The 12,383-nt window shown below is 40.5% G+C and overlaps 1 protein-coding gene across 1 annotated transcript; it reads left to right on the forward strand.

Moving 5' to 3' along the window:
• Positions 1–1,080: 1,080 nt before the first annotated feature.
• On the forward strand, positions 1,081–11,848 carry crbn (cereblon). The gene is made up of 11 exons (XM_062400563.1): positions 1,081–1,170; positions 1,448–1,560; positions 1,994–2,196; positions 2,564–2,713; positions 3,975–4,137; positions 4,663–4,725; positions 4,837–4,921; positions 5,079–5,194; positions 6,274–6,338; positions 7,847–7,978; positions 9,676–11,848. The coding sequence occupies exons 1-11, from the start codon at positions 1,098–1,100 to the stop codon at positions 9,860–9,862; spliced, it is 1,350 nt and encodes a 449-aa protein (XP_062256547.1). The 5' UTR covers positions 1,081–1,097; the 3' UTR covers positions 9,863–11,848.
• Positions 11,849–12,383: the final 535 nt, after the last annotated feature.

Consider the following 12,383-nt stretch of genomic DNA (forward strand, 5'->3'; position numbering starts at 1 on the left):
TTATTTTTGTTAACAAACCAACTCAAATTATCAATTTGAATAAATAAATGAATATCAGGCAAAAACAGACAAAACAAGGCCATAATGAATAACCAAATAATATGTACATGTTAGGGTTAGTGATGTGATGTGATGGGCTCCTCTGGACCAGGTAGGGTTACTGATTCTCCCTCATCTGTTTTACAAGTTGATGGCCTGATCCAAGATAAAAGAGAGCTGCTACCCTGAGCTGCTTGCTGCAGTTCCCTGTCCTTCTGATTTTGGAGTCTCTCTTTTCTTGGCATTATGCTGCAAATGTTGTTAATGAGATAAATCAATTTTGTGCATAATTATCAAGAGTGACTTACATAATCTCTATAAAACTGACAACACAGTACACACACATTTTTTTTTACTGTTTTCTGACAGAGTTGAAGCATAAGCAGCATTACACTGGTAATATACTACAATTCACCTCACCAGACTGTCATGTAGCTCAACTTAAGACCTACCTTTCATTTCAACAATTACGATTTTAAATTAAACAAAACTAGTGAACTTGTCTAATTTGTAGAACAGTAAAACTGCCTTTAAATGATGTGTCTGTTTGTCTGTCTGTATCTCTCTCCCTCTCTCTCTTCATTAAACATGACAAACGTCAGTTAACAGCAGTTATTTGTTTGTTTATTTTTTAGGAAACGTCGGACCAGTTGCGACGTAATGTTTTCAGCGGCGCTAATGTTGTGGTTCATTTATCACCAAACAACGTCGGGGGATTGCACAAACACCGTCATTAGCTGTTTGTCTGATGCTGCGGGCAGTGTTGTGCAAGTTCCCACCTCTCATGAACTAGTTCATAGTTCAGTTCATGTCATAGTTTTAAGATGGAAAGTGAGAATGAAAGACTTAACTTGTTAAAGAAAACCTTATCCATCACTACCCCTTGCCTTTACTGTCGGAATCTTTATCAGACACTGTGAAAAAAAATCGTGTCGATTTACTTGACTTATCTTCTTTTGGCGCAGCTGATTCTCTCTAACCGAGAGAGGGCGCTGTAGAACCGCAGCCCATCGAGGAGGCCTCAGAAGAAGAAGTGTCTGCATTGTAAACACAGGGATATGGCTGACGAGAGGGCTGGAGGCGAAGACAACATCAACGACAACATGGGAAACCAGCTACAACTCTTACCAGGTGACAGTTAAACTCACCGAAACTCCGCTCGTAGCTCACCTGCAGAGTGTTGATCTGCTCCCCCGGCTAACGGCTAGCTAACATAGCATGAGTACACAGCAGGCCACTGTACAGATATCTCATCCTGACTGAAACCACTGCTTTCGCTTTCCGTTCATTTAAGAGCGGCACTTTGATTTGTTAAGCTGATGAAAATGCCACTTTGGTGTTAGTTAGCAGACACCCAGGAAGCTAACTAGCCTCTCTGACAGCATCTTTTGTCTTTGTGCTATAACAGACAACGATGAAGAGGAGGAGGAAGATGGCATGGAGACTGAGGACCGAGACAGTGAAGAGGCAGAGAAGCCCAACATCATCACCTTTGACCAAAGTCTTCCCACATCCCATTCTGTGAGTGATGCCACAGTTTAACGTGTCATGACGTTCTACATATTCAATACCCCACATGTGCAACTTCTATGGTGCCCCTGAAGTGCAAAAGACAACAAATCACAAAGTACAACAGCAATAAGAAAACACAATAACAAATTAGAAAACGCAACGGTAGATACAAAAACACAACACTAAATTAGGAAACACAACAACAAATAAGATCACAAAATGGCTAATAAGAATGTAGTTTTGTCAGGGTTTTCCTTTCTCCCTTACCCTTATCGTGATTTGTTGTTGTGTAATTATGTTGGGATTTGTACTTCAGGGCCACAAAACACCTTTCCAGTGTTTTTTAAAGCCTTCACAGAGCCGTTTTGTGAGTCCTCCGCATCTGTTGTGGGCATCTTGTGGCTGTGTTGTGTTGTACTGACTCTGACCCCTGCCTGGACAGTATCTGGGTGCAGACATGGAGGAGTTTCACGGCCGCACAGTCCACGATGAGGACAGCTGTCAGACCATCCCTGTGCTGCCACACACGGCTGTGATGCTGGTGCCGGGACAGACGCTTCCTCTTCAGCTCTTCAGGCCACAGGAGGTCAGCATGATGAGGAGCGTCATCCAGAAAGACCGCACATTTGCTGTGCTCGCACACAGGTACAGGTTTATGGAATTGCTTCTGCAGAACATTGATGTTGATGTCTGACTGGTGTCATCTGATGGATGGCCATTTTTTTTGTTATTATATATGTTAAATTGATGCACCACTGATATCCCACACACAAACATTTTTTTACGAGTCATGATGAGCATTCTGTGACACTTGGTGAAGCTTATTTAAAGTCCGAGAGCTGTCGTCAGGGTCACTCTGCTTCAGCCCAGAAATGATCACATTTAAACAGAAAACCTGTGATACCATTAGAGCTTCTAAACCTGGTCAATGGTAAATAACCACATCTGTCTAACTCCCTTCATACAGTGCAATGCTAATTTAAATGGCATTGTTTTATGTCTATTCCTGCAGTGATGCAAGTGACCTTGATCCAGAGTTTGGGACGACAGCTGAAATCTATGCATACCGGGAGGAGCAGGAGTACGGCATTGAAACAGTCAAAGTGAAAGCTGTGGGGAGGCAGAGGTTCAAGGTCCATGAGATAAGAACTCAAGCAGATGGGTGAGTTGAATTGGCCCCATAAAACAGGACTCTTGTGAAATGTACACGTCACTGAATAGAGACAAACACTGTGCCCTGGTTCTCACAATAGTCATCAGGACTCAGAGTCATGCAGGTTTTCATACTAATTGTTTGTCAGGGAGTCAGCTGTTCTCTGGATTATAAACTACACTGTGTGTGTAATCAGCCATTATGTGGAGCTCCGTGTAACGACTGCACTTTCAGGTTCAGAATTACTCAAAAACAGTGCTCCCCTGGTTCACCACTAGAGGGCACACTAACTCCTCATATCACCTTAAACAGTGAAGAAGGGATCAGCCAATCTCAACCACTTGTATTTATTTATGCAGCTCTTATTCACATTCACATGTTATTCAACATGCACTTTTGAGTTTTAAATCAGATTTATGATGAGTTTATGTTCATTATTTCGAAGGTTTTTTTTGTTCGTTGAAAAAATGTGTTGCAATTATATGTCGCTCAGCAATAAATAGCTAATTTTGCTGCTTATTCAATTGTTGTAGTCATACTATAGATCATGCAGGTGGACATCCTCCACTGGACAGGAAATTGTTTACATTTTATTTTCGATAAATCAGAGTCCTCATTTCCGTCTTTATGTAGTTATTATGTAAACCACACAAATGGCTGGACATAATCCTGTTGACCTCTTCTTGTCCTGCAAGCCACGTTAATAAGTGTAGATTTCAAGATAACAATCGGTCAAATGCAAACTGCTCTTGTGGCATCTGTGCAGGGATATTTACTAGATTTATTAGATTTTTAATGGCATTTTTCCTGCCACACAGTATAAATATATATTATACCATGACACCTTGTCTTGAATGTAAAGGGCAATTCTACAGATGACTTTATATATTTAAAAAATGTATGTGGCTAAAGACCCTTGAGATGCAAATATACATTTTCTGTCTTTGAATTCTGAATTCAATTTAAACTTATTTCTTCGCCTTTAGTTTGTCCTTTTTTTAAAAGATTTACTGTTTGTTTCGGATGATGATTTGAGGGAAAACTTCTTCCTGCAGAGAAAAAGTACACACCGCACCTTTTTATCATCACCTCACATTTACAAACATCCTGTCATACACCAGATATCTTCCAGCCAGCAACCAGTTGTTTTATCAATTACTCATCCCTTCACTTTCATCTGACTTCTCCTGTACTCTTTCACATTTCCCTCCCTCCCTCTCTGTTGTTCCACAGCCTCTTGTCATTCTCTCCTTCTGTTTTTCTCCTCCAGGATCCGACAAGCCAAAGTACAGATCCTTCCAGAGCGAATCCTTCCAGATCCCCTGTCTGCCGTGCAGCTCGGGCCCCTCACCAGGCTCCACATGCACCCTTCTTCCAAACCCACAACCCAGAGCTGCAAAAAGTCCCAGTGCTGGTGGACTAAATATCAACAGGTCAGACACACAAACACACAACAGAACTGTGCAGCAATCGCAAGAAACATGTTCTTTGCTATTGTACTCTTCTGAATCAAAAACGGAGAATCCTAACTGTCCAAGTAAAATATAAGGCTACAGGTAACAATCATCTATCGTATTTCTCTTCAAATATTTTTTTTCAATTAATAGTCCATCCTAAGTCTCAGAATCCATGTTGCCATCTTCTAATGTCTTGTTTTGTATGACCGTAATATGTAAAAAGGGAAATAAGAAAATCATCAAATGTTTAAGCATCTTAAACAATTGATTGATTGTCAGACTTGCTGCCAATTACTTTTTGGTCAATATAATAATCGTAAAATGTTGTTATTGCTGCAGCTTTTTTAAACAAAAACATATACAAAATCTGATCTGATTCTTACTGAAGGACCCAACATCCATTCTGTTTCCAAAAACGAGGAAACAGAATGGATGTTGGGTCCTTCTGTAAGAATCAGATCAGATTGACTTGACTAATGGTTCGACTGTTGTTCATCACAGAGGAAGTTTCACTGTGCCAGTCTGACGCCGTGGCCGCCCTGGGTCTATGCACTCTATGACTCTGTGAGTAAATCAGCCCCGTGTGCACGCCCGGGAATTTCCTCAGTACATAAACACCACACGGCTGCGAATGTAAACCACGTTGATTTGTGGCTCTTGTGTTCCACCTCACAGGAGTCACTCATGAACAGAGTGAAGAAACACCTCCACGAATGGGACGAGAATCTGAAGGATGATTCCCTCCCTACGAACGCCGTAGGTCAGCCTCTGTTCTGTTTATTACAGATGGACCACAGATGGATCACAGACGTATACACACACAGATGTCCACCCACATGCCCGCCTGTTTGTTTCTGTTCTTTGTGCTTTCTCTTCTTTCATCCCTCCTTCTCTCACTCCTACCTGGTTTCTGTCAGACTTCTCCTACAGAGTGGCGGCCTGTCTGCCAATAGACGATGCTCTGCGACTCCAGCTGCTGAAGATAGGCAGTGCCATCCAGAGACTCCGCTGTGAACTGGACATCATGGACCGGGTAAGGAAAACGTCCCAGGTGACCCCCCCGACGAGTGTGTTGACACTCAGTTGACCTTCACAACCAAAAGAGTGTCTACATTCTTAAGTTCAAGATAAGCAAACAGAGTTTGATTAATTCCTGTAACAATACATTTTAAAAGATAAATAGTCGGCGCACATATACATCAGCGTCATTATCAACATCTAATTCCTCAGCAGTCAGATCCTACAGTAAAGTCTACACTGTGCATACTGACTATATCCATGTGTTGGCTGAAATTCCAATGTGACGGTGAGTTGGATCCAGATTAAAGAAGCTGTTCTTACTTTATCCTTGCCTTCCTCTCCTCTCCGCTAACATCCACATTTCAATATAAACAGTACAATGCAGTCTGGTCGTCCTGGTTTCACTCAGTCCTGTGTGTCAGGGCAGTTACAGGTTCTTTTCAGCCACAGTCGACCTGGGACTGCATCATAACTCCATCACACAACAATAACCTTTGTTAACCTTTCCTCTTTTGCCGTCATTAGATCAAAACGTTCCCTCTTTAGTTGGGCATGTTTGTTAAAACAAGGGTGAGAGGTGTCATGTGGTCTTCATCATGTAAGAAAAGGTTAAAGCAGGTTTTACTCCAGGCATAATAGATATTGCATTATAGATGTACAATAACTGACAAGTACTTGAAACACAGATATCACAACGGCATGTACCTGAAGTGGAATCAGATCATAAACATTTATCGATCAAAGAAATGATTTTACATTGGACTCTCAGTATGATTTAACTTTGGATTCTTTAATGACAGAAAGGACAAATATTTCCGTGTGAAGAAGGCCAGTCTCACTGTAGCCTAATCACGGACGTTAAGAGAGTGAGACACAAGCTCTAAACACTAAGTACCATGGTTGCATTACCAGGAGCTGTAAAGCTGTCGCTGAATGTGTGTCTGCCCATCGTCTGCTCTGCTCCTTGGTCACACTGAAGATCTGAGCTCATGTCGCCCAGCAAACCGTCTGATTGGTCACTAGGATCCTCAGTGAGAACAATTTGACATATTTATATCTTGTAAACACTTACCTTTATTCTCTCCTCCTCAGTGCACGTCCCTGTGCTGTAAGCAGTGCCAGGACACAGAAATCACCACCAAAAATGAGATCTTCAGGTGAGGAACATCGTTTTGTTTTTTTTTCGCTTCAAGGCTCTATTGTGACATGCTGTAGGTTAATTCCTCACAGCACAGTGTTAACAAAAGCTTCAAGAGACTTGACATTTTGTCTGAAATAAGTAAATAATCTTTGGTGATATTACACTTGACGGTGTCCCACCTTCCTCCATCTGGCAGGTATCCAAAACAGAGAGCTTAAAAGCCAGTACTGCATATTTGGTCCAATAATCAGCTCTGACAGCCCTCTCACATCAAACAGGAAGTCATTTAATTCGGTAATAACATCAAAAGTATAACATGATGCAACATTTTATACTTCTACATTCACAAAGGTCTTTCCCTGAAGTATTTGCAATCAAGGAGTTGTTCATCTTTACTTTATTTTTGCTCAAAGACAGAAACCTTAACTTTTCAGTGCATTTTACCGGTTAGTATTTATATTAATAGAAAAAACCTGAGCTGTTTCTGTAGTTCACAGTTTTGTCTGAGGTCATCCGGATAATCTCAGTGAGTGATTCTGTGTTGAATATGGTTTTTGAGGAAGATAGTAGAGAGTTTCTTTTTCTTTTAAAGCATTCTCCCACTACATATATATATATATATGGTTAAATGAATTTTCCATTAGGGACCCACACTTCAACTGGACTAGAGTAAAGGACTCCTGGAGAAAATGACGCAAAGTAAAGTTTCTGCTGCTTTCTATGCAAGGATCCAGCGATTATATTTGAAACTTTCTTTAACATGACATAGCATAGGTGGAGGTATGTGCTCTCCAAGTGCTCTTCAAGTTTGAAATTGGTTTTCTCCTTCTAGCTCTGTTTTTGGTCTCCCTGCCAAAAATGTCTTGTCCTCCAGTGACCATGTCTCTACTTAGAGAATGTACTGTCTCTTTATCGAAGCTTGTTCCAGCCAGACAAGTAATGTGCAGCAACACAGAACCAAAAAAAAAGACACTAAGACTCTCTGTAGAGCAGAAGAATCTGTGAATGTGACGGTTTTATGTGGATTCATCAGTGACACATGCTACATTACACAGTCATTGTTAATTTTACAATATTGATCATAGCTTATATACAGTATACCGTAAAAATATCCCAAACTGTATAATCTGTACTTTCCATTGCAAAACTGAAACTACACAATACTTATTCTGACATAAGTAGTCATGACTGAAATTTAACAACAGTTTACAGTTTTTTTCATCATACAAATTTAATGCACATATTCACCTTGACACTGTATGTTGCATCTTAAAAAAAAACCTGTTTACTTCTTTTGTAGATTTGAATAATGCACACGTTTATTGTCTGCATATTGAATGGTTGGTTTACAGTGGATGCAGATTTAAAATGTCTATTTTGGCATTTTGGAGTTTGATACCTTTTTTATGAAATCTCTGTTCTGTCTCATTGGATCGTTCTGATATTTCCTTTTTGGCTGAGCTGTTTAATAAAAGGGTAAGTGCTGCTGCTGACATCCTCAACCTGCCGCTCCTCTCTCTGCAGCTTGTCTCTGTACGGCCCCATGGCGGCGTACGTCAACCCTCACGGTTACGTCCATGAAACCCTGACTGTCTACAAAGCCAACAACCTCAACCTGGTTGGCAGGCCGTCCACGCTGCACAGCTGGTTTCCAGGGTAACTCTGCCGTACTAATGCCATTAAGCTCTCTTCCCCCACCCAGAGCTGTGAATAATACAACACATAACACACACAGTAAATTGAATGACTCAGACCTGTCACTGGGATTTTCAGTGCTTTTATAAATGTGTCCTTTTAAATGAGACGTGAGTGAGACCTCACTCTACCCCTGAGACATTGCATTGAAGGTCCAGCTCTAATCCATTCTGATGTTGCCCACTGCCTGAAATTCAAAGTCTTTGGCATTACTGTGTTTTATCATGAACAATAATGTCTTTTATTTTTGATGGAACATCTGTTCCTTTTTGTTTGTGGTCCAGGGTTATTGTCAAACTTATCAATTCAGACTATTGATCTAATAAAACGAAATCTAGTTTTAGTTCCTAATAGTGCAGTTGCACATGTCTGAAGATTATTATCCTCTCATGTGTGGAAATTAATTGAGATATAAATTTCAAGAGAACCTGACAAGATGCTGATCAGTGGAATATTTGGTTTATGATAGAGAATTAAATTGATCTGAGTTACGCCCTCTGGTGGCTCGGAGTAGGACATAACATAAGGGCAACAGGCTTGGGAAAGTGAGTGTGCAGTCACACAAAAGCCAGGACCCGATATGAAGCAAAGAAAGTATTTATTTACAGAAAGCAACAAAGGGATCAACAAGGACGGTCAGTGGCACCAAAGAAAAGAACATAAATAATCCCCCCCCCCTTTTAAAGGTGCTTAGCACCCAAAAGTACAGCGGGTGATGCTCACTCTAACCTGGGGTATTAACAAGAAGTAAACCTACGTGTGTGTGTGTGTGTGTGTATGTGTGATATGTAGACCCGGAGTGTCTTACCTGTCCTTGTTGTCCCTGTGCGCACAACAAAAAATGTAACAAAGACAAAACACAAGAAGGCTGCTAACAACTCAAATAATAGAGTTTAACAAATTTGGTAAAACTAAAGATAAATCATTACACCAGCAAACAACCAAGCTAAACCAATCAGAGCTCAGCCACAACCCAAAAGCCTCCCTGCTAACAAAACAAAGGACTCTTTAAAGGGGAATGTTTGATGGGAGATCTGGAACATGTGTGGTAATTTGATGATTGGAACCAGGTGTGCACATCTGTGAAGAAGGAGAACGAAAACAGGAGGAGGAAAAACAACAACACAAAACAGACCACAATACATGTACACCTATAACATGTCTACATACAAGACATACAGAACACTGTACGTAACAATCTGCATTTATCAATATATTGATTTATTGCCATGCTACATTTTCATTTATTGGGATGCTTCAAGAGGCGGTGAAATCAGGGTGCACTCTGACATAAGTTGGTTGTTGCATCTATAAATACTAATCATCAAAGACGGCATTGAGGATTTGTAATGGAAAATATATCCATGAAATGTGAAATAAAGGTTTTGATGAACATACTGTAGGTTTTGATCAATGGCAAAAGATTGTTACTTCACAAAGGTGTTTGACCTTCATTGTGCAGAAGCTGTTTTCATATTTACTATAAAAGTTTCTCTGAGCTCACTTTACATGTGAGTTTGTGATTCCTGCATGAGATGAAAAGGTCTCGAGACCTGTGAGTCACATACAGACGGGGATTTCTGGAATCATTACACTGATTTCTGGAAGCATTTCTGTAGACGACTGTGACATATGTTGCCCTGTTCTTCTGCCGTCAGGTACGCCTGGACTATCGCTCAGTGCCGGACCTGCGGCTCCCACATGGGCTGGAAGTTCACTGCCACCAAGAAGGACTTGTCTCCGCCTCGATTCTGGGGTCTGACCCGCTCTGCACTGCTTCCCCGCATCCCCCAGGTGGCGGGTGAGGAGGAGGGGAGGAGCAAGTCCCGCCTCTTCACTCTGTGACATCAGTCCAGGAAACCCGCCCCCTCATCAAGTCTGGATCTTCAGCCACTCTCTATAGCTGCGATTACCATTAGTAATCAATGCATCACTCCTGTCACCCCTGGCAGCAAATCCATCATATAAGCGAAAAGGTCTGTCGGCCAGGATGGAGGCGATGATTGTTCTTAAAGGTTCTTAAATGAGAAGGCAGTGGTGAGACGACACTATGCGCTGTGATTAAGTGAGAAAGAAATGAAAAGTAACAGATTGAACAGACTGATTCTGTACGCTGTGACATCCCAGCATGCAGCTCCACTTTTAGCCATTCTCTTGGTATTTACAACACATACAAACACAAAGGCTATGCTTAATGTTTCATTTCCCCTCCAATCTCTATAATGGAGGCTGTGACTGTCTGTAGTTGAGATCATCATCGACAGGTAAGCTGCGTTAGACAACCTCAGCAAACAGTAAATCCACTTAGCAGTCTGATGGCTCTGCGGTTTCTCCGATGTGTTTTTTGTCATTTCAGCTGCTGTTGGTCGGTGGAGGAAACTGTTTGAATGAAAGTGGCCTCATGTTAGTGTAGATCGAACACGATAGGAGGATATTTTGAATATCGGAATTATATCGGATGTATTTTTGTATGCAAGAAAATGGAAACAGATTTAACGTCCATCATTATTCGTGTGTGGAGAGTTTTATTTATTGTCACGCCAGTTTTGTGTAATAAACAAAAACACTGAGGGGAAAATGATGGTAGTGTGTAACATATTTGATATAATTGGTGTGTTTTTTTGTATTCAAGGTCATTTTCATGTCAGATGATGCGAGTCAGGAGTCGACGCCTCATCCTTGTTCGCACAAGTGAAAATTTAAGACGTATCTTGGCAGACTGTTTTCTTTTTGTAAAGGTCAGAGCTAAAGAAGACAGAGTGAGAAGAGCCATCTTTATGTAGTTTGTTCATTTTGTGTGGCAGATTAGAAATTAGTGCCTACGCTCCAGCTCAGTGTCTTCTGACAAATGTGATAAAGCAGCGAAACGCAAGCGTGAGTGAAAGCTTAAAAATGGCAAATTGATGATGAGACTTTTGGTTTAATTGAATGTTTTTTCAGGTTTGTCTTTGGTTCATAGTCTCACAGGATTCAGGATTTTACTTTGGATAATATCGTTAGGCGCTGGCTCACGTTTGTATACCTGGAAATGTAAATAAGAGGCAGTTATAGCATTTGTTGGGCAGTATAACTGCTGTTCTACTGTTTGTAGAAAACTGACTCTTATTTCCCAAATCTCACATGTTGGACTTAACTGTTGTTGTCAGTAAGCAGAGGACTTGAACTCAATGAGAAAACACCTGGAATCTGACGGTGTTGGACTGTCTAATCAAATGTTTTGGGATTTTCCCCAAAGCAGCATTTTGACATTTTGGTCTCTTACAGAGAATTAGATGAGATGATCGGTACCACTTATATATTTAGGATGAATATAAAAACTTATGTGGCTCCTTGCTGTAAAGTTATCATCTAACTTTCTCTGTCAAAGCAAATCGTTTTTTGTGAATGTCAAGCTGCACTTTAAAGGAAAACAAGTGAGAATTAATATGGTTGGTTAAATCTTTTTTCGTTGATCCTTATATTCTTGTGGTAGTATCTCAGAAATCTGAAAATGTGAGCTTCTTAAGAAAATACTTAAATTAAAAAGAATTAAGAAATCTTGTCCAAACATTCACTTCTCAAGTTTGATGTCATATCACCGCATCAATAAGAAGAGTTCTCACCAAAAGAGTGATTCATGAAATCTTGTGTAAGATCTCTATTGGTCAAATTCTCTTGTCATATCACTGGTTCTGTGTTTGCCAGGCTGTCGGACTTTCATTCATCCCAACAATGAAATGCTTCACTGAGGAAATCAATCAGTGGCGTGGTTCCAATGAAAGCCTCTGCTTGTTTTTCCATTACACCCCCTGTACCACAGAATGAAATAAACATCCAGTTATTATCCTGTGACCCTGTTCTCATTCTCATGTGTTTGTCAGCAGAGATGTTGTGTACACGGATCAGATACAACATTAAAACATGTGACTGGTCAGAGGCCAGTTTTGGTTACAGGCATGACAATGTAAGGACATTTTGGCCGGTCTTTGATTTGAAGGCTAAGATTACAGTCAGCATAAAGGTTGGGGTATTTTGTTATGATGGTTAAGGTTATGCTAAGGGGTATAGGGGAATATCGTATGTCAACTTGAAGGGTGCTCAGAAAGGACAGATCTCCACCGAGGCTGACAGGCCACCATTTTGCATGCATTGATAAAGCCCACTCCTTATGAAACTATTAAATTCACAAGTTCTAGATTTTTATTTGGATCTCATAAATTTGCCAGATTTTTAATTTATCTAGATCGATGAAATATTCTTTGAGAAACATGTCAAAATGTAAATGTCTTGCAAAAGAATGTGAAAAGAAATCTTAAATCTGCGCCTTGGTCCAGATGAGTTCTTTGATATAACAACAAAGTGCTTCTAATAGATGCCCTGTATGAAT

The sequence above is a fragment of the Platichthys flesus genome, chromosome 2, assembly GCF_949316205.1.
Source record: "Platichthys flesus chromosome 2, fPlaFle2.1, whole genome shotgun sequence".
Taxonomy (NCBI): Eukaryota; Metazoa; Chordata; class Actinopteri; order Pleuronectiformes; family Pleuronectidae; genus Platichthys; species Platichthys flesus.

What these genes read in the sequence shown, in the direction of transcription:
- crbn (XM_062400563.1), top strand. Translation starts at nt 1,098, where the DNA reads ATGGCTGACGAGAGGGCTGGAGGCGAAGACAACATCAACGACAACATG. An exon ending in GGTGGACTAAATATCAACAG is followed by an intron (nt 4,138 to 4,662) that starts GTCAGACACACA and finishes TGTTCATCACAG; the next exon opens with AGGAAGTTTCACTGTGCCAG. An exon ending in AACTGGACATCATGGACCGG is followed by an intron (nt 5,195 to 6,273) that starts GTAAGGAAAACG and finishes TCTCCTCCTCAG; the next exon opens with TGCACGTCCCTGTGCTGTAA.